Genomic DNA, 22,103 nt, shown 5'->3' on the forward strand with positions numbered 1-22,103 from the left:
TTCAGGCACTGCAAGGCCATAATGAGGTCACCCCAAAGCCTTCCCTTCTCCAGACTGAACAATCCCAATTCCCTCAGCCTTTCCTCACAGCAGAGCTGCTCCATCCCTCTGCTCCCCTTGGTGTCCCTGCTCTGGACTGGCTCCAGCAGCTCCCTGTCCTTCCTGTGCTGGGCCCAGGGCTGGATGCAGCCCTGCAGGGGGGTCTCAGCAGAGCAGGGCCGAGGGACAGAACCCCCCACTCTCCTACTGCCCACACTGGGGGCTCAGCCCAGCACAGGAGGTTCTGGGTCCCAGCTCTGGCACTGGGGCTGCCCCTTGCCCTTAACATGGTCTTGGGCTGCACTGAAGCCACACAGTTCACAGACCTGTGTCTTCCACCCAGCTTTGCATACCTGCAGCTGAGCTCGTTCTGTACATGTGAGTTATCAGAAAGCCTTCTTTTTTCCTTTCTTTTCCTCTCCCTTCATGGTACTGAATCCTTCAGATAATTTCTGCAGCCATTTGTGTTGGTAAGGGTTAGCTCCAGCAGGAGGGATGCTTTCTGTCAATGCACAGTACAAATGTGTCTTGTGTCAAGACCCTACAGAAGATGCTAAACCCTCTTAAGACTCTTCCAGCAAAGCATGGGCTGCTCTAGTGACCCTTTTGAGACATCTGTCATTGTTTGATCCCCTTTGAGTTGCTATCCAGAGTTTCAACCAGAGCTTAATGAATCATGAAGCTGTTGCAGGGGCTGTTGCAGGAGATGGGTAGATGGGATTCTTCCTCATAAAGCTTCCCCTAGCTTTGAAGTTGGTCCTGAAGTTGGTCCTGCACTCATCTAAGAGGTTGGATTCAAGCCCTCTAACAGTCCTTTCCCATCTAAATATCTCCACAGAAACAGAGACATTATTAAGTTTCAAATTACCTGGGAGGAAGCAGAAAATGAGGTAAACTCGGCAAAATGTTTCCTATTCTTCACAGAGGTGTGGGGCTTGTCTCCATCTCTTGTTCCCAAAATTCCTGGGAGATTTTTCATCACTCAGGCTGAGAGTACAGAGTGGGAAGGGAGTATGAGAAGCACCCATGCCTCCCAGGACACCTGGACACTTCCCAGGCAAGAAATCTGAATAACACAAAAGTCTACAACAATTTGAAGTATACCAATACATGCTCTGGTTCTAGAGGTGAATAAAAACTTGGTTTGGAGGACGAGTTAACACAGCCTTTCTGAACCAAGGAAAAAAACAAATGTTGAGAGGGATTTAGAGTCAAAACACTACCAAAAATGTATAAAATTTTATTTTATGAATACGTTAAACTATTGTGCGCAGCACATACATATAAAAATAGAAGCAATTTCACAAACAATTGATTGGACAGTTTTGTGTTTCTTGCAAATTTACAGTCTCAATTGTGAGTCCATATTGAGTCAGAACATGAGGTATATTTTAGTGAAAAAAGAAAGTAATCTGAGAACTTTGGCACCATTTTACTGTGCAAAATAAAATCTTGGAATTGAAATAGTTAGTGAGGTATACAAATATTACTCTGCTTTTCCACTGTGTGTGTCTATGTCTCTGCATGTTTGGGAAAAATACATTTATTTAAGAACATGATTCAGTTCCAGCCAAGTCTGCTTTCTAACAGGGGTGGATTAAGTCTTAGATTGTTATGGGGTTTACCTGAGGAAGGAGAAACCTTGAAAAGAGGCATCAACTACACAGGAGAATCCCATGTGCAAAATGTGGGTATGACAGGCTGGTGTGGAGCATTCACAGCAATGCCTTCAGAGCTCGTAGCCCGTGGCATCACCCCCTGTTAATGCACACTGAGATATGTTTTGAAGTTCCTAATTTGGCCCTGATTTGGGAAATCCCTTTACTTTCGTGAGTTTTCTTTATGTAGTCACATATCCTTCTTTGATTTCAGCTGTGATTTCCATGTTGATCTGGCTGGCACTGAGGTGTAATGAGGAAAAAAGCAGTGATGCAAAGAGGAACTCAGCAGAGCGACTGATGGGGCTTTCCAAATGCCCACCAAAACTGCATCCAAAAGGGTCTGCAGTTCATAAGAGCAATCTCAGCCTAGCAGGCTGCATCTAAACAGATTTATAGAATCACAGAATGACTGAGGTTGGAAAACACCTCCAATATCATCAAATCCAATTTTTGAGACATCCCCACCTTGTCAACCAGACCAGAGCCACACTCCAGAACACTTCCAGGGATGGTGACTCCACCACCTCTCTGGGCAGCCTGTTCCAATGCCTGACCACCCATTCAGTGAAGAAGTTCTTCCTGATGTCCAGCCTGAACCTCCCCTGGCACAGCTTGAGGCCATTTCCTCTTGTTCTGACTTCTTGTGACCTGGTCTATGGGTTGTCCTTGCTTGACCAGTGTGTGCAAAACGGAGCCAGTGAGTCTGATTCCCACCTTTTGTACCAGCTGTCCATTGCTTACCAGTCCTGGCAACAATCACTTTCTCTAGGCTGCCCTGGTTTAAGAGGGAACAGACTTTATCCTGTCATAAGGATGGTGGTTTAAGCTGTGATCAGAAACAAACTTGTGTGCCAGCATTCAAACTCTGTTTCCTTCTACATCCGTGGACTCCTCCATACTTCTTCAAACTTAGTTTCAAAGACAATTAGTAATATAACACCAGGATACAGGTTGCCAGCTAATGTATTTTAGCACAGCTCTCTGTACCTCTGGGGACTCTAGGTCAATGTACTGCCTGATACCCTCCAAACTTTCCTTTGACCCACACTCTCCCCACTCAAAACATCCTGATTTTTCACTTCAAATGAACATTTTTTCCAAAGCAAAGTGCTGCACACGTTGTGGGTGAACAAAGTGTGTCAACTTGGCTTCTCTCTGAAAACACTGCAAGACCAGAAAATGAAGAGAAATTCCTCTCAACTCCTTTCCTTCCAAAGCATCCTCCAAAGAATCCTCTTCCTGTACTGTGAGCAGCATTCCACTCTTTTTTTTCTCTTCATTTACACTGTAATCATCACTTATATTTGAGCCAGATAAATTCAAGTATAAGTCACACTAGAGATGCTGGAAAACTGTATCTTGTTCACAAAACAATTGCCTTGACCGTTTCTCAGGAATGGTGGCTGTGGGTACATCCTTGTGGGTATGTCCTTTGGGCCAAATCTTCTATAAACTAGAATAGTTTTCCTGGGCTGATTTATTCCAGCTGAGGATCTGGCCCTGACAGTGTCTCTCATGCATGTCAGAAGGCTCAAATTCATCATGAATAGACAGCCCCTGCAAATAGAATGGCATGTCAAGGCTGGACATAGCCCCATTTTGGCTGGACATGGGAGATAATCTTGCACTCAGATATTCACTTCTGCAGCAGCATGGTCCATCTATGCTGAAAATGCTCATGCTCTGACATTGCATTGAATCTAGTTTCAAATTTAGGAGCACACCACCAATGCAGGAATCCCAAGGCTTCTGGTAACTGACATTTATAGTGACTGTTGACTTAGGGCCTCTTAAAATACTCTTTCAAAGGCACAGAGAATGCAGCTTCATTGGCGATCTGGAAAAGGGTTGTCAAAATAGCAAGGCAAGGTTATATGCCATTTGTACAGCTTCTAGGAGAGCTTTGAAGAGTGTTTTATACAGCTTGCTGTGTTGTCTTTGAAACTGATGCTTTGCAAGTGACAGAAATTGGAATTATGGCACGAATTCCTCTGTCCCAACATGGGAAGGTATGCTTGTGTAGCCTCCTTCTTTCTCTGTCCTTCATACCTCAGGGAGGTATGATAGAGAAGAACCAAATATACTTAAGACAGTGAAAATTCAACACAGTTTTCTAAAATAACCGTTTGCTGGAAGCTTCCATGAATTTCTTACATTTTATAAAATGCATTCCACAGACCACTTCTAGTTCTTAGAGGTTAACAACTTTCAGCCTAAATGAAATAGAGTGCCTTTAAAGATTTCTTTTCTTTTATATGTATACAAATATAAAGGCACCTGGGCATCAGGAGACTGGGATGATTGATTCATTAAAAGTATGTAATTACATAGATGCACACTCACACATCCCATGTCTATATATATACAAATATTAATATGAAAGATGTACACAGCTATATTTGAGGTAAGTCTAAACTAAGCTCACAAAATGCCATTCAAAATCCTCAGCTCCAAATAAGTTTTGCATTTGGGACCCGTCTGTGATTTATCCTGTGGCCCTTCCCACAGGAAATTGATTGTAGGTCTTCATTTTGCCAACCAGTCCATGTGAGGAGACCCAGGAGAATCCCTTCAGAGACAGAGGGACTCTGGGAATAGATGGTTTGCTTGTGTAGAAACAGTTGTGGAATTGGCACCTTAATGATCAAAATGGGTTGAGGACTTTACAGGACAGGACACAGTCTGTAGAGGAGGGGTGCAGGCAGATATTCAGATGGAGTGAACTGCCTGAAGCTCTGGTGAAGCAAAATCCATCTGTTGATTTGGCCCATGATATGTAAACAGCTCACTACAAGAGGTTATTATCTGAGGTAAATAACATTTAGTAAATAACCTGTGATTGATTAGATGGTTGCCCACAGCCATTCTGCATCTTCCAAAAACTTCCTTTGCACTCCAGCTTGCATTTTTCTCTGTACAGCACCAAAGGAGGCACACAGCCATGTAAAATTTGTACAGAGAAGAAGAGAAGCAGCATCATATGACATATGCTATGTATGTACATATCATATGTATGTATATGATGAATCTAGTACAAATATTTTTATCCAAATATACACATACATATAGAGATTTCTTATTTTTTTTTCAATGACCAGTATAAATACTTTACCTGGGAGGTTATTCCCCACGTGCAAAATGAAAGAGTTTGTCCTGGGATTTAATCTCCTGTTTTGCTGGTGCTCATATTCTTGGTAAGAAGTGGGTCACTGTCATGGCAGGAGAGACCTTGTTCCCTCTCTTCACCCTGCCGTGTTTGCTCAGGGCTATGTAAGCACCGCGGTGAATGTTGGATTCATACGCATTGTAGTTATTGGGCAGCAAGGTTTCCTTGAATTTGCATTCATCTTGGAAAACAGCCTAAGGAACAGCAAGGGGGGGGGGGGAGGGGGTACAAATCAGGTACAATCAATATTCCACCAGTTCCTCCCTGGTCATTTTTCTTCCTCGCAGGGCTCGTTGCAGTGTGCGACAGGTGGTGCCGCAGCCACTGCGGCCAACAATAAATCTCCCTCCTCAGTGCTAATTTGGTGTCAGATGAACTCAGATGCCACCTGTCCAGATAATGGACTGTGCATTTCCTGTGGCAGATCGAGTTAATTCATTATAAATCATGCATTTCTTTATTTTATTTGCAGGTAATAATTTCTGTCAGCATCACGCCCTCTTGCCCAAACAACAGCTTTATTTAAGACCTCCCTCTGTCAGAAGTTCTGTCATTTGTAAAAGAATGATACACTGGCTGTCAAAACCTTCAGAGCTTTTCCAAACAGCAGTGTCCAGGGAGAACTGCTTGCTTGAATAAGAGATTTAATTAGCAATAAATCTTTTCTTTCTTAAACCATTAGGGATATTTAACTGTGCAGCTCGATCTAAGCTGGGAAAATAGTTTTAAATTTTCTCCATGTCAAAACATGAAAATCTGAGGAGAGGGAGTTATCTGGGAGACGAGGTGCAAGGACAAGCAGGAGGCAAATGCAGAGGAAATTAAAAGAGAAAGCAGAATAATTCTCTGACTTCGAATGTCTGGCACATGAGATGTCACCAAAGCAGTTCTATTTGGGCATCTGTGTGATAACACCACCTAAAGCCTGTAAGAGTTTAACTTAAGGCATTGTACTGTACAAGGGAAAATGCACATCTCTCACAGCCTTTTTAAGTGTCTTTGAAGATTAAAAAAACTGTATTGAAAGTGGGGGAAAAAATCAAGTGGTTTTCTGAAGCCAGACTTCATTTCTTTAGGAAGACCCAGCTAAGTAAAGCAGTCGAGCTTGTGGCACTTTTTAGGTGCTTGTGATCACTTGTGATTGAAAGAATATTCCTGAAATGGGACCTTAAAGTGCCCCACTGTCATTATGTGTGTGAGAAGGAATTAGTCAGGTTAGTAATGGCCACAGGATCCCTGACAACACTTGGCATTATTTTAAACAACTGCAATGCTTTGTTGAAATTACAGCTGTTCCCAAGGAAAGGACTCTGCTGTTCCTTGACAAAAGAGATGGATATGACCAGTGCCATCCATTATTTTGAGATGGGCTGATTTTGCCTATTGCCCAGAGCCAGCCTCTTTCGAATGCACCTCCTAACAAGCACTTTTTCTGCTGGATGTTGAGACTGGAGATGTGTTGCTCACATCTCAGAGGTTAAACTGCATTTAGATAGCAAATCATCTAGATGAGGATGATAGTGTTTCAGTATGATTTGCATACCATTGTTAATAGTTATTATTATTTTCTCACCCTTTGCAAGTGATCTCACAAAACTGATCATTAAAATAACCCCAGCCACATATGTTGACCTTGTAGGGTAGACTTCCTATTTATTCTTGATGGTGTGGTTGTTTTTGGTAGGAGGGAGCATGTGGTCATTATTTTACTAAGGGTAGCTGTTGGAAATAGCTATAATTGCACCTCTCCTACACACAATGCAATGCAGGATGGAATCAACTGGGCTCAGCTTTGTTACAACGTGTTTGCAGCCCTGTGACCTTAGAAGAAGCCATCTAATTAATCTGTACTATTTGCAGAATATGTTCATTTTCCTAAGATGTTCCCTGTACAGTCTTATGGGAAAGCTTTAAAATCCCAGCCCTGTAGCAGCCACGCTGCTCGTTGTATTAAATAGCACTGATGACAGCAGGCTGGGCAGGCTCCCTGTAACGCGAGGGCTATTTTCTCTGCTTGTAATCAGAGATTTCCATAAGGAAAAAACTGAAACAAACAAAACCAAAACAAACTAAACCCAAACAAACAAAGCAAAACATTAAACCAAAACAAACCACTTCAAAACTTTTTTGTTTAAACTGAAAAGCTACTTGTACTTGTACTTACCGTCCCATACAACCTCCCCTTGCTGTTCATTGCAATGAAGAGAGCACTTTTCACACCAAGCAGACTTACAACACCTCTTTCTACAGTGGATATTTCAAAGAGACCTGAAAAACATGAAGTTTAATAGAAGTGTTATCACAGAATCTAGAGCTAATGGAAAGCAATTCAGATATAATTTCTTTTTTTAAAACCCTAACAAACTTGTCACATACTCTTTATGAGAATTATCTCCCTTGTGCAGCAAAATAAATATACACAGAGAAGATCTTGGTTTTCCTACATGTCACAGGATTTTAAAGTAATTATTGTAGAATTGTAATCACATTTTGTGTAAGCCTTTTGCTCTATCAAACTCTTTTGATCTGTCAAACTCTGGACCTTTTCAGTAAGAAATTTTTTTTTTGTAATACGCTGTACTTACAAAAGGTTTTTTACTGAGCCGTAAAGAAGTGTGGCTTGCATTTTGAAGTCCCACATGATATCTTAGCTGCAAAAGATTTTAGCAACTGCCCCCTACAGGAAATTCAAATCCATGTGACTAATGCTTTCCTTAATTCTTAGGGTAGCAGAACAGCACCCACAAGAATGAGCAAACCAGGACCAGCAAGCACCTTTCATGGGACACATTGAGTGTCCCAAAAATACTGGTCAGCTGGGATTCAAAAGTCATGCTTTGGCACTCCAGACTCAGCAAAAACCTCCTGGATTCAAAAGGCAAATGAAAGGTGAGGAGCAAGAAAATGCAGCAGAGAGTCCGTTTTCGACCTGGTTTGTCTTTTCTCATCTGTGCAGCAAAGCAGGTAAAAATAAATTCTATCTAAATTTGTCTAAGCATTTTGTGCCACGTTTCAGCCCGAAGGGTTCTCATGTTTATTGATCCCAGAGACTTTAAAAGGCAACAGATGTAGCACATATTAATAATATCAAGTCATAACATTTGCACTCTATGAAGGGTAGTTACTCGAGTTCACAGCAATTAAGTGACATCTATTCTATTTCATTTCTGGATGCAACTCACTGTATTGGTTTTCATTGTGAACTCCGCTTATCCTTCCGTCTGGGAGGATTTGAAGGTGAAACCCGATGCCCACGTTGCAGTAAAGCCTCCGCTGCCTCTTGATTCCTAGCAAATAGTCACTCTCCCAGTTCACATCTGCCTTCTCCCCTGACATCCCAGCCATGGACCTGGACAGCAGAGATTGCCATCCTCTCTCCAGCAATGTGCCATTAGTTCTGCTTACAACTGGGTGTGTGGCAGCAATCCCGGCTAGCAAACCCAGGAAAAGGAACGCAGGCAACGTCCGGTGAGCGCTGGCGTCGCAGGACATAGTGATGAGAAGTCTTTGTGCCGTGGCCATCCGGTTCACCTCCTGGGCACGTGGTCAGAATTAATGGCCCTAAAAATACCGCCCTTCTTGTTTTTCTCCCTTCAGCATGGTGGCAGAGGCTTATTTTTGGAAAGCAAATAGAGCTTGCTGACCTGAAACTAAAGCCCGATAGCAGTTGGGTTGGGAGCAGAGACAGGCCAGCAGGACTCCAACTGGTGGGGACCATGGTTTGTAGATCCTGCTTCCCACTGGGCAGCCTCCGTTATATTTGATTGAGCCATCTTTATAGTGCAGGGGCTGTCCCTGCCCACATCATCACTCTGACATCAACAGCCTGCCCAAGGTAAGGCTGCCAGGGCTGTAACACAAACCTGCCGTCCTCCCTGCCTGCTGAGGTTGGAGTGCTGTCACCCAAGACTGGAGGCAGGAGTGGGATTTCATTGGCTGTGGGAAGCAAAGGAGTCAAATTGGTTGGGGAATCAGAGGCCTCACAGGCAGCTTCCTTATTTAGAGAAGAAGGTGTAAAAACAGTTCTGGACCTCATCAGCGAGCAATGAGAGGTTTGTAGCCACTTCCTTGGTGGCACGATCGGCGGGTGCTTGTCGGGGCACCTTGATACTCGGGGACAATTGGCTTGAGGTGGCCACAGCTCTTTTTGTGCACACCCTGCAAAGCCAAGGCACCTCTGAGTGACCCACGTGCTAATCTCTGTCTGTACCTCTGCAGGGAGTGTTCCTGGCTGGCTAAAGGAGAGGTAAGCCATGCTGCAGGGACAGAAGCCCCAGCTCCTGCTGGTTTTATCCCAGTGGGAATTCTGCTGAGCAGGGCACACAGGCTGGAGCATTGATCTTGCAGTGACACATAGCTGCAAACATTAGGCCTTCGTGTTTTTCACTGAGGTGACTCCCAAATGATCACATTTTCTTGGGGAGGGTGTGTGCCTCCTGCAGGCACTGAGGTATTTGTAGGAGCAAGAGAAGGACTTATGTAATGTGTTAAAGATGAGGAAAAAGCGAGATGGCCACAGCTTCCCAGTGTTTCATTGTCTCTTTTCCTCAAGCCTAAATACTCACTATTTTTATAACTTATGACCATTTTCATTTGGCTCCCCTTCCGTTTGTTCAGACTGTCTTAATTGTTTCCCCTCATTTTCCACTGATGCTGTTTCAGCTCCTTTGGAGCCAGACAGATTAGACTTTTATCTCAATTAGTTTCACAGAACTTATCAAGATATAAATCAGACGAAAACAGCTGAGATTTATACAAATACATTTGTCAGTATGTCTGTCAGCTTCTCATAGCACAGGCCTTGCCTGTGTCATTTGAGAAGCCTGCTAATGAGGAGACTACCTGGAAGCATAATTAAACTGAGCACACCCAGTGTGACAGTTTCATGTTAGCAGAGGTGTAATACGAGGCTTGGGACACTGCAGACTCCCCAGCACAAGCCCCTTGTAGTGAAGGGGAGCCCCTGGCAGCCCTGAGGCAGGTGAGCAGTCAGAGTCAGTGATGTATGTGAATATTGATTGCTCTCAGGAGACAGGCTCAGCTATAAAATAATTGGGAACTAAGGTCTAGGCCCTGGCTTCTGACAGGTGACATTTCAAGGTCTCTGTGTCTTTGCTGAAGCTGAACTTGGACTATCACAGAATCACAGAATAACCTGAATAACTAGAATAACTAGAATGGATCCACTAGGATCATGCAAGTCCAACCCCTGGCTCTGCACAGGACACCCCAACAATCCCACCCTGTGTCTGAGAGCCTTGTCCAAACACTGCCTGAACTCTGGCAGGCTTGGGGTGATGGCTGAAGGAAAGATAGCTTTTGCTGACAAAGAAAATCCTCAGATCCTTTTCTCTTCTGTGTTCTACTTCATTTGATAATTTTTCATCGATGCAAAGCAATATATAACTTTTAGGAAGGAATAATGCTAGTATTTTACACCCTCTTATCATAGCTGCAGTCTTCATGAGAGGCCAGCATCAGTGGGAAACAAAGCCCAGAGTCCCTGTTACAAGCATGGAGCAATGATTTCCCAGTTTTTCTTATGCTGCAGTCTGAAACCAGCCCATTCCCAATGCACGTGACTCCTAGCAACACTGCCTGATCTCAGAGCCATGACTGTCTGTAAAAACATGCATTGTAATATTTTCTTTCCTGTTTATTTGTCCCGCTAGAGAACTTTATGTGTGTAATGGGTGCAGAGCTGGATTTCCATCCTCAGCTTTAATCACCCTTGCATCTTTATGTCTCATTTATCAGTTTTCTCAGAGCAAAGACAAGCTATGGGCTAAATGAGCTCCTCTAACTTTTGCTGGCACATCTGCCACTGCAGATTTCTCACGAGCTGTCCTGATGGCACATATTAAAGGAACACTTTGTGGGATGCGCTGTGTCTCATCCGTTGATCCTAGAAGAAAAGCCAAGTGGTCAGACACAAAACAAACAAACAAACAAACAAACAAACAAACAAACAAACAAGATAATTTCAGACAAGTCTATGGGATGCATTGTTTTGTCTTTTAGTCAGCCCAGCTGGAAAGTGACTGCTGAGAGCCTTTGTGACCCAGGGGACAGCATTGCTCCAGCAGTTTCCTGTTGAGCAAGTCGATCTGACAGCATTCAGTATGGAAAGGGTGCACAGATTACTTGCTTGCAAAAAATCAGAACTTTCTCTGCCTGATCTGTAAACCAAATCAAATAGCTAAAACCTGTGATTTCACTGGGACACCAGGTCCTTGTAAGACCAGGAGTCCTGGTGTCTGGCCCCAGACCAAGTGTGTGCAGCTGGGAGATGAAGTGCATTTTGCAGTCTTGTACTGCTCAGCAATTCTGCATCAGAGCTGAAAAGAGTCTTGACCCATTCTCCAGCTGAATGTGTGGCCAGCAGGTTTCTGAGTTTTGTTTATTAACATCTGAACTGCCATGTAAATTCTGGAGCTTCTGATTCAATTAGGCAAGCCTTGTTTGCTCTAAAAGATGTCTCATTCTGCTTAAACTTGTCCTCTTGGCCCATGAAGTGACTGTTTCTAGAAAACACACTGTAACCTTCTGATTTTCAGGTAGCATGTTGTCCTGGCTTCATGTGCCCAGTGAAATTTGGAAGGGAGACACCAAAAGCATTTGCAGTAAAATAAACCCAGTGAACTCCAAAATGGTAAAAATTTACATCAGCAATCAAACTCTGCTTACTCGAACTCTTAAGACCTGGGATGACAGTGCTCACTGCCTAACTAAAGCAACAAGTTTTCATTGTCAGTATTTCAGCACAATATTAAAATAACCCCTCTTTGGAGCACAGCAGTTCAGATCCACTTTCAGATAGTCTAAGAAAAGTCCTGCAGCTGAGCAGTAACATGATATGGATGCAGACCACGTCTTTCAAAAAATGTGTGATGACTTAGGGTCCTAAGTTCCATTTTCAAATCTGTTAAAAGTCTCTCCCTATGTTAAGGCCTGGAAAGAGCAATCCCTCATTCAAACACAGAAGGACGGACTAAAATTGCTCACCTTGCCTGTGAAGACCCAGGCTGGTGGTGGACAGTGGAGAAGGGAGATTTCCAGGTGATAAATCTGCCTGTTGTGGCAGGGCAGGTGTTGCAGACTCTGGACAAATTGCATAAAGATCTGTAAGCCCAGGTATGACCATGGAGCCCCATCTGATCATCTTTAGGTCAATAGGGTTTGCTGCCCAGCATGGAGAGATTTGTAACACAGACACCACGACTGTTATGAATGAAATATGAATCACAATCTGAAAGCAGCAGAAAAAAATAATAGAGCAAGGGTTGCAGGGCTGTATCGACACCCAAGAACCCCCCAAAAACTGCAGAACTGGTAACACTGAGGAGGGTGTTGTTGGCATCAGAGCTAATTTGGATAGGGCCACAGAAGAGAAGATTAATCAGCAGATGACCTGAGCTCTGGTAATAGGAGGATGAAAAAAAGGGTTATAGCACAATGTATTTGTTATTTCTCTTCCCATTATCCAACAGAGAGGCAGATTTGTTGTCACACCAATCCCCAAAATGAATAAACAGGACAAGAGACAGCAACCTTGCCTAAGAGCCTTGGCAGTTGATGAGCTCTTGGAAGCGGAATCAAGCAAACTTCTGACCCAAAACTATCCCCTCATTGCAGCTGCTGACTCCTAAAGCATGTACAGGATCTGCTCAAACATGATTTGTCATCACCGGTCATGAGGAAGCCAAGATATTAACAGGGATCCTCCATTTTGTCACACACACAGAGGTCCTGGCTAGGCCACTCAGGCACACCGGGGCAGGAGAGTGTGTAAATTTAACAGCTTAGTGTCATCGCAAATAATTATCTTCCCATTTCTCTACAGGGAAATCTCTCACTGAGATTTCACATGCCAATTTCTTACAGGCAAGCACAAATCACAGAACAGCTTCCTGCTATTTTCTTTTTGGAGGGAAGTGGGAAAAAGAATCTACTCCCACAGGAAACTTTGGAGGATTTAGGACTAGGTGGATGCTAGCTTGCTTGGAAAAAGATCTTGGTTTACTGCTTATTCATGCTGAACTCATTCTCTGCAGAGGGTACGTCAAGCACAGAGACAGTCAAATATGCCCATCTTTGTCTGCTGAGCTGGCCAGGTCTCCCTCTCCATGTCCCACAGAAATGGGAATGACTGAAAGAAAACAGAGTGGTGACTCCGCAGCGAACCTGTGGCTTCCCACCTGGTCCTGTGCCCACCAGCCCACATTGCTTCTCTCATCACCTCCTCAGCTGTTCCCACTCCACAGGGACAGGCAGTCCAAGGGTAAAAGGCCAAGCTGAAGAAAACAGAAGTGACAGCCACCACCCCCACAGGGATCTGCTTGGTGCTATTTATTAGAAGAGATGAATGACAAGGGACATGTTTAATTTGGTTTAAGTTTGTTTCATGCACAGTTTTCTCATTACAGCAGGAACAGGGTGCTAAACGCCACATTTAAATAACATTTTGAGTAGGAAAGAAAAAAACCCCCTTGTTTTTATTGTTGTTGGTGATGAGATTCTATCCAATGGCCCAGCTGACCTCTGTGTGATTCCTGACCATAGAACTATTAATTGATTAGATTAAATGATGTAATCCACTAAAGAAGGTGAAAGGCAATTTCTGTCATTTGCCAGGTAACTGTGTCTTCCTTGTGTTGTGCACCATTAGCTCAGTTGAGGACTTTTGCATGTCAATTCTTCATCCATTGGTCTGGATCCTCCCTCATACTTCAAAGGAGAATTCTGAAACCTTTTGTGCAGTCATCTGAACTTTTTCCTGGGTTTTTCCAGTGTTTTTTTTTCCTGTATGTCAGGCAACACCTGAAGGTCTAAAGCTTGTAATTCATCTTCTACAGCAGTTGTGATTTGTTGTCTAATTTCCATAGAAAGGATCCTGTTTTTGACATCTCCTCCTTTCCTCTTCTGCCACCCTCTTCCCATTCCCACTGCACTCTGTTCATTCTACGAGACCTGCACAGTTCCTGCAGAGAGCTGTTAGGGTTGCACCCTGTTGGCATCTTCTGTGCTTGAAGAAGGGAGGCATTTATGACACAGTGTTCTTAATTCTCCACAGAAGGATGACAGCATTACTTCCCTGATGATATCTGGGACCTTGTTCAAAAGCCATCCTTCCAAGGCAAACAGAAGTTTTTTCCCTTCGGTAAAAAATGCTCCAAATAGCTGAGCAGTCCCTTGATTCTTCAGAAGCTGCTGAGTGATGGGAAATAATCCCTTCCCTCACCCCTTGAGCTCCTGGCCACCTTTGGTCTAATGCAGCCCAGTCTGTGGCTGTCCTGCCTCACCACAACTATGAATTTGGGTTCGGGTCTCTGCACCATGATCCCCAGCCTCTTCCCAAAGCAGAGCTGCTTCCCAATCAGTCAGTGCCCAGCCTGGACTATTGCCAGGAATAATGTATTCCCAGGGTCAAGGCTCTGCATTTCTTAATGCCAGCCTGCACAAGAGACCTGTCAACCCGTTATTTCAGCTTTTCAGGGTCCAGCTGGATGCCAGCCCTACCTTAATTGTATCAGCTTTTCATACAATTTATTGTTGCCAACTGCAGACTTGTGGAGTCCAGGAAAATAAACTAATCTGGGGGTAGTGATGGATCCTTCCTCAAATGCCAGCCACATTCATGCAGCATGTTGTTTCCACCTCTCCAAATTATTGTTCATTGTGATTTTGTTCTGTGTGGTCATTGCACATAGTAAAATACAAAAGTAACATACAATATCAAAAGAATGGATTGGGTGTCTGCCAGCAAAGACCTCATTCTTTAGCCTCATCTTTTAAACACTCATGTTTTTATCTGTGTATGATTTTAGATGTTTTCCTCATAATCCATGACTATACAATACACTTAAATGGACCTGAATATTCTCCTCAAGGCAGAGCCCAAAGACATTGTGAGTAAATCCAGTTTTAATCTGGTTGATTACAATGGTCATTGCATAATATTTCTAAAGCCTGCAAGTCTTATTTTCAGAAAAGAGCCCATCTCTCTGTGTCAAAATATCCTCTGCTTTCAGTGCATTGAGGAGACCTCGATATTGGGGCCATTTTTCCCACTGGAATCTGGGATCTGTTGAAGAGCTGTCAGTAACTAGAACATCAGTACCCTCTCTACAAAAATCATGCAGGTTTGTGAGTTTCCCTGGTTCAAGGCTGTCTCCTTGCTTGCCTTGAAATGATAATTTCCAGTAGTCACTCTGAACGGTAGCAAATCTGAGCCCAAAGCAAACATTTTGTATTTAAGGCTGCAGCCACCTTGTTATTTCTTCATCAGGAACCACAGTGTAAGGTATTTGTTGTGATGGTTTTTAACATATGGAAGATCAAGATCAGATTCCTAAAATATTCTGAAAAGCAGTTATAGCTTTAACAGTGACTGTGGTTAAATATAAAGTCTAAGTAATTTGTTCTATTAAAAAGCCCAAGTCTTATTTTTATCAAGTGATGTTATGAGGGCATGTTCTAAATCAGCCAAAAGCTCTTGTAGCTACAAGAGCTTCACTTCTGCAATTTTTAACAGCCCAGTTAAGTTGGTGCAGCTCCTTGTGCGTGTTGTTAATACAGAATTCCTCCTCTGACACTGACCAGATCAGGCAGGCTCCAGAAAATTAAACATTTGAAGAAGACAGGTGAAGAAAATGCAAGAACTGAATAACAAGGTTGAGTTTGTTTTTCCCCTGCAAAGATGAGTCTCATTTGGACAGGGTCAGGTTGTGATGGATGCACAGGACTAGGAAATAAACCCATACATTTCATGCAGTCATGCAACACTTCTGACATCCCTCTCCATGCTGTCCTGCACTTCTCCCTGTGCACAGGCCCAGTTTAGGATTACGCTGCTGCTGCTGCTGTGCAGCTATTCCAAGCATCCTTTCAGCAGAATGCGTATTCCACGCAGGATTAGAGAATGGTTTGTCTGATGCCCACTGGACAGGCGGTGTGGAGCAGGGTCAAGGCAAGCATGCAGCAGAGCTCTGAAATTTCCTTTTTGATCAAGCAAGGAGTGAGCATATGTTGGCAGATGGAATGTGTGCTCAGCTTACTTTAGTGGAGTTTCAGCACTGACCTTTTGCTGCATTCCTCCAGCAGCAGTAAAATGGTTCTGCTTAAGTAAACTGACATAGACCACGTGCAAACCCAGCTGTCTTCTTCAGCCCACCATTTCTCCTACTGTTACAAGAAGCCTGGAGGCTTGGGAATGTTGTAATTTAATGTGTAATAACCTCTCATGGAAATAATGTTGTGAAAATTAATGGTGCTCATGGCACAATAATCTCTACCTCGAGGAGCCAGTTTAAGGACTGGCCACAGGAGCGCACATTAATAGGTCCTGGGTTGCTGTACTTTATATTAAAATCTTCCTGACACAAACAGGAAGTTAAAGGCTCTTACACCATCCCCAGCTTGGCCCATCCTTCCCTCTCTCTGACTGCTTTGTTTTCCATCCCTTGTTTCTCTAAGTGTCTGGCAGGTCTGGCCGTGTATGACTCCACTATCAAAATTAAGATGGATTGTGCAGAAGTAGGTGATCCAGCAGGCCAGTTATTAGTGGGAAGAATGCTTCTCTAAAGAGCTACTTGTGACAGCATCATGAGTAGAAAGAAGAAAATACAAAAAAGACATGGCTCCAGCATGTATTGTACAGAGCATGCCCTTCCAAATTCTTGATGCCTTCATGGAATCATAGAATCATTTGGGCTGGAAGTGACCTTTAAAGGCCATGTAGCCCAACCCCCCTGCAATGAGCAGGGACATCTTCAAGAGATCAGGTTGCTCAGAGCCCTGCCCAGCCTGACCTTGAATGTTTCCAGGAATGGGGCATCCTCCATGTCTCTGGGCAACCTGTGCCAGTGCTTCACCACCCTCACAGCAAAGAATTTCTTACTTCTATCTAATGTCAATCAACCCTCTTTTAATTTAAACTCACTGCCCCTTGTCCTGTCTCAACAGGCCCTGCTAAGAAATTTGTCCCTATTTTTCTTATAGAGCCCCTTTGAGTACTGAAAGGTCCCCCAAAGCCTTCTCTTCTCCAGGCTGAACAATCCCAGCTCTCTCAGCCTTTCCTGAGCAGAGCTGCTCCATCCTTCTGATTGCCTTGGTGTCCCTGCTCTGGATTGGCTCAGCAGCTCCCTGTCCTTCCTGTGCTGTGACCCTGGGGCTGGGCCAGTTCTCAAGCTTGTCCAGGTCCCTCTGGATGGCATCCTGTCCTTCAGATGTGTCACTGCACCCTCAGCTTGGTGTCATCTGCAAACCTGCTGAGTGTGCAATCGATCCCACTGTCCATGTCATTGATGATGACGTCAAAAATGACTTAGTCCCATTACAGACCCCTGGGGGACACCACTTCTCAGCCATCAGGATGTGCTGACTCACCTGCTGGGTCTCACACCCAGGCAAGGGGGCTGACTATCATCATCCATAAATACCTACCTGCTGTAAAATAATCATGGGGAGAAGAAAAACTAGAAAATGTTGTTATATTCTTGCAGCAAAAGATTTCCTACTGTAAAAGCAGAAGTAAGATATAAATGTGGTGTGTCCACTTTGCATGTAGCAACATCAGTTTGCATGACTTGCCCGTAATTTATGGACTGCTTGAAAGAAAGAACCACTTCCAATGGGCAGGGAAAAGTGCCCAAAATGGCTAAAAACACATCCAAGATAACAACTGGTGGTCAGGCAGCGGTTTCCAAACAAGTACTCAACAGAAGCACTCACATCCTCTTGTGTAGCTGGTCAAGCTTGGGGCCAAGCTCCTGCCAATGACCCGCTGCAATTTCCATCTTTGATTGGTGAGCGGGGAGAGAGATTCATTTCTCAAAAAAGGAGGCTTGGCTGGTCTGTGCTGGTAGGATTTCCGCTGTGGGAATAGGCATGGAGCACTCTGATAACTTGGGTGCTGCACACACGAGGAGTGGCGGAAGGAAGCAGCCCCTGTTTGTGGGGTCAGGCTATTTCTGCTGGGATTTAAAACTGCTCTTTGGAACAGAGTTGAAACAGCCACTATAAATGACTTGCATGAGAGAGTACAGAGCATTTGGGAGGATTATAATTTATGCCAGGCAGGAGCTGTTATGATTCGGTTTAAGGAGCTTAAAATAAGACTTTTGGGAGACAACCAAACCAGCTTCAACTCTGGTAACTCCCCAGTTCAAGATACTCCTAAATTGATATGTACAGGGACTGTTCCTGCCTGGGGGCCAAGGGCCTTGAATTCCTGTTGAAACCACTGGATCTCAAAGATACTGTGATGATGTTTGGCACTGTTAAGAATGAGCCAATGCCCATTAGGAAAGAGCTGATCGTGCCTTGGAGCATATGATTCTCTTTACCCCTCATCTAAACATGAATTAATTGAACTGAAGGATTTCTTCCCCCGAGGCTTTGTCTTTCATGGAAAGTGTCTCTTGAAGGAATGTAGAGTTTTTCTCTGTGGGATCCTCCTTTCTGCAGATTTAAAATCAATCAACTTATTAAGCCAATGGGAGATGAAGCACATGTGTCTGGACCCAGATGATCATCCACGTGGTTCCCAAAGATGGAACAGAGGGAGGGAGAAATCAATCCATTTCAGCTGACCAAACAGAAAGGTAGACATGAAGCCCTGTCTTGCCATTTCCCAGGCAGCTTAAGAGTACTTTATAACACAAAGGCATAGCTGTATTCTCCTGTTATCCTGGAAATCACACAGTGGGTATCAGTCCATTCTCAGAGAAATGTTTGTACACTATGAGACTGATTTCTAGGTTTTTAGAAATATTGCTTTTCTAAATCTTCCCTCTTTTCCTTTGTTAGTTTTATCCCTGTTAGTTAAGTTGAAACTCTTATTGGAACATGCAGTCCAAAGCCACCTCCTCTTTAGTCTTTACATCCTTTAAATATTCACAGATGGTTTTCATATTGCCCTTCAACTGCCATTTAGCCAGTGTTGCTCTGTGTGTATCTCTTCAAACTTAGCACCCTTGGAAGGGCACACAAGGCCAAATTCTGCTCTCAGTTACATCTCTGTAATTTTGGAGTAACTCAGCAAACTTGGTAGACATTGAATTGACATGAGCCACACACAGAGCAGAAGGTGAATGCCAAAATAAAAACCAGGAAGACAATCAAAACTAACATCACATCCTGCGGGCCACAGACTGCTCAACGTTGGTGCCTTTTCTATCATGGTATTTTTTGCTGCATTCCCAGTGGCTGGAGTGAAGATTAAGAAGCAGCTGTGAACTGCAACAGCCATCAGGAACATTCCAGTACCTACCATGGCTCCTCTGAGAAGGGAGATACAGCACATAATTGTGTGCTGGTCCATGCAGAGTGCTTGCATGATTTAACACTGCCAGACTTTGAGGGGTTTTTCTATGTTACACAGAACATTTGATATTAGATACTTCATATTTCTATGCCTGTGTTACAAACATGACACAATAACCTGGCTTTGTTCAGTGACTTTTTTTTCCTGTGGATATTGATAATTACTCCAGCAGAGAATATTTCTTCACCTTTTCTCAGGCCTGCACAGAGCTGGTTGAAAATACTGCTCCATGTCTGTTCTGAGAGCAGAGAAACTGGCCAATGAGACTGGAACTGAGCATCACATTCTGAAGTCCACAGTCCATTTCCCAATTAAAAAAATATGTCACGTGGAAAGTGTGTGCCCAGAGGAAGTTTTGCTTGCTCAAGCTTTCTCATCTTCTCCAAGCTGCACTTGGCAGAGCTTGCAACACTGACTTCATATCCTCAGTTGACTCATTTCCATGGCTTTTCTCTTATGGGGCCTTTATTATAAAGGGTGAACATTGCTTTTCTCCTTTTGTAGGTTATTCTGACAGAAATGTGAATGGAAAGAAAGAACTATGAACCACCATTCTTTACCCAGAATCTGGCCTAACCTCCAAGAAATAACCTTTAAAAGAACTTGCTTCTAAATGTTGGGCTAAGATTACACCTTAGCGTTTAAATGCTATTACATCATAAAGTCAAGCCCTTCAACTTATACAATCAGAAATGAAGCTGTTTGTCCTTATACATAACAATAATAATTTATTCTTCTAATTCTGTGGTCCCACAGGACAACAGTCCTGTGGTTGCTACTGACTTCTACCACATCCAGTATATAGTATGAAGTAATACATTTATTTTTATGCAGCACTGATGGTCTGTCCTGAGAGCTCCATGAGGCAAAGATACAAGAGGAGGACAGGCATCTCTTTACACAGCTGACCTGGTGTGAATACCAGGGAATAGCTCTGTATTTTTGGGTATAGCACTGGAAAAAAATAACAGTAAATGAGGCATGAAAGACTAATGCTCAAAATACTACACAAGCATAAATTAAACTTTCCTCTAATGAGGGGAAAATGAGGCACAGATGCAATAAACTGATCAATTTTTAAGCTCACAGAAATACCAGAACTGGGTTAGAACGTGCAATCTCAATCCTGACAGATGGAACTGGATGTTCTTTAAGGCCCCTTCCAACCCAAACTATTCCATGATAATTTCCTCCTTTACATTATACCCCTTCTCCATAATCACTGTCTGTGGCTTCATTCACCTCTCATACAACAGGAGAAGTTATAAAATAACTCTTTCATCATTAAGATTTTGCTGTCCAGAGTGAATTGTTGCAGAAGAAAGGACCTTGGGTAGGACTCCCACCTGTTTGGGCAGTGCCACCTTCTAACAGTGACATTTCTGGCATTGCAGCAGGGTAGAGGCACCTGGCCAGGACAAGCTCTCTCCATGTGTTTAACTGCCTTCATTCTTCTCCTCCTGTTTGTCACCAGTTCCCACAGAAGCAAACAGACACGGGTTGTAGAACTGGTGACAAGAGGCGAAGGGCACCAAGTGATATCCTTGGCAAATCCAGACTCTTGGCATTTTTTTCCTTGCAATAACCTCAGTTCAGGCTCTGTAAAGGGCACCTGCAGTTTACAGTGGTCTCCATGAGCAAGTTAAAAAAGGTAAACAATGGCATTTGCTCCTCACCTCTCCCAGTGGCAAGAATTTTTTATTCAATTCAAGCCATGCATATAATTTTACACGACATTTTCAAGGCACTTAATGCTGTCACCCTTCCAAGGAATCTGCACTGCATATACAAATAGAAAACCTCATGCCCATTAAGTCATTTTCCTCTTAATCTTGAATAGCTTTTCATGACTGAAACAGGATTTCTAAGGCGGCTTTACACCATAAACTGCAGCCTGCATTCTACAGTTGTCAGGCACAGACCAAAGAGAAAGTACAGCTTAGGTCAGCCCATCTCTATATTCTGTTTTTCTCCAGACAGCTAAAAATCTGCTGTTAGTACCACTTCCTTGAGAACAGATATGAAAAAGGGGAATATTAAATGTTCTGTCATGGATCGTCCAGACAAAGATTCCCTTTGGCAGGCTTATTCAGCATTTACAAGGGTCACACTTCAGCAAGTAGAATTAATAGTCTTCCCATACCATTCCTTCGACTTTGACTTTCCAAAACCTCATCACTAGAGCTTGTTTGTTCATTTCAGTATCAAAGACCAACTGGTTCTTCTGATGACAAGTTTAGATGCAATCTGCTGAGGATGGAAAACAAACATTCCAAAAATGAAAGGCAAAAAGCTGAGTTATTTTCCTAGAAATTAGTGGCAGTTTCACACAAGTGCTACTAAATTAAATAGAGTCTTCATACTTTGGCAAACATACCAGGCATAATTTTTATTACCAAAGAGTCTAGAAGTATAAGCAAGATATTTGCTCAAGAATTGCTGGTGTTCCTTGTTGGTAGATTTACTGACTGAAGGAAAATATAAAACTAATTAAGTATGTAACATAGACCTTTTTCACAGACAGATAAACAACTTACAACTTCTAAAAAGGAATAGTTCTGCCACCACACCTTTCCCAGACAGAATAGTGTTAGAGCACTTGCTTTTCTGGGACCAGAGTTTGATTTCAGTTTAAGGCCAGCAATGTAAAATGAGCTGTAACAGGATTAATCCAGCTCCTTCTAGAGGAATTTACATCCTTCTTTTCTAGAACACCAAATTAGGTCACGTTACTTGCATGATTCTTCTTTAGAAGCTGCTGGCAGAGGAAAAGAAAGTATTTGACAATTCAGCAAGAGATGTTTGCTGGGTCACTGACATAGCTTCTTGCAGCATGCAAGACTTGATAAAAATACTGAGTCTGTTAATTACATAGTGACTTTACAATCATCATGAAATGGTGACTATTCCT

At 43.2% G+C, this 22,103-nt stretch overlaps 2 protein-coding genes across 2 annotated transcripts in view; one reads left to right on the forward strand and one right to left on the reverse strand.

Moving 5' to 3' along the window:
- TIGAR (TP53 induced glycolysis regulatory phosphatase) overlaps positions 1-22,103 on the forward strand; it is a 51,658-nt gene that overhangs the window by 29,376 nt on the left and 179 nt on the right. Inside the window, exon 7 of the transcript XR_011147995.1 lies at positions 7,592-7,755. The gene's annotated coding sequence lies outside the window, so the exon portion shown is untranslated. The remainder of the gene's footprint in view (positions 1-7,591; positions 7,756-22,103) is intronic.
- Positions 4,884-8,388, reverse strand: FGF6 (fibroblast growth factor 6). The gene is made up of 3 exons (XM_069003238.1): positions 8,049-8,388; positions 7,031-7,134; positions 4,884-5,060 (listed from the first exon to the last, which is right to left on the reverse strand). Exons 1-3 carry the CDS (start codon positions 8,386-8,388, stop codon positions 4,884-4,886), a joined length of 621 nt encoding a protein of 206 aa, XP_068859339.1.

This window comes from Aphelocoma coerulescens, chromosome 1A, assembly GCF_041296385.1.
Source record: "Aphelocoma coerulescens isolate FSJ_1873_10779 chromosome 1A, UR_Acoe_1.0, whole genome shotgun sequence".
NCBI classification, from domain to species: domain Eukaryota; kingdom Metazoa; phylum Chordata; class Aves; order Passeriformes; family Corvidae; genus Aphelocoma; species Aphelocoma coerulescens.

Coding starts and splice junctions, on each gene's coding strand:
- FGF6 (XM_069003238.1), bottom strand. CDS start 8,388: ATGGCCACGGCACAAAGACTTCTCATCACTATGTCCTGCGACGCCAGC. Junction 7,135..8,048: donor TCACAATGAAAACCAATACA/GTGAGTTGCATC, acceptor CATGTTTTTCAG/GTCTCTTTGAAATATCCACT. Junction 5,061..7,030: donor AGGGGAGGTTGTATGGGACG/GTAAGTACAAGT, acceptor GCTGTTCCTTAG/GCTGTTTTCCAAGATGAATG.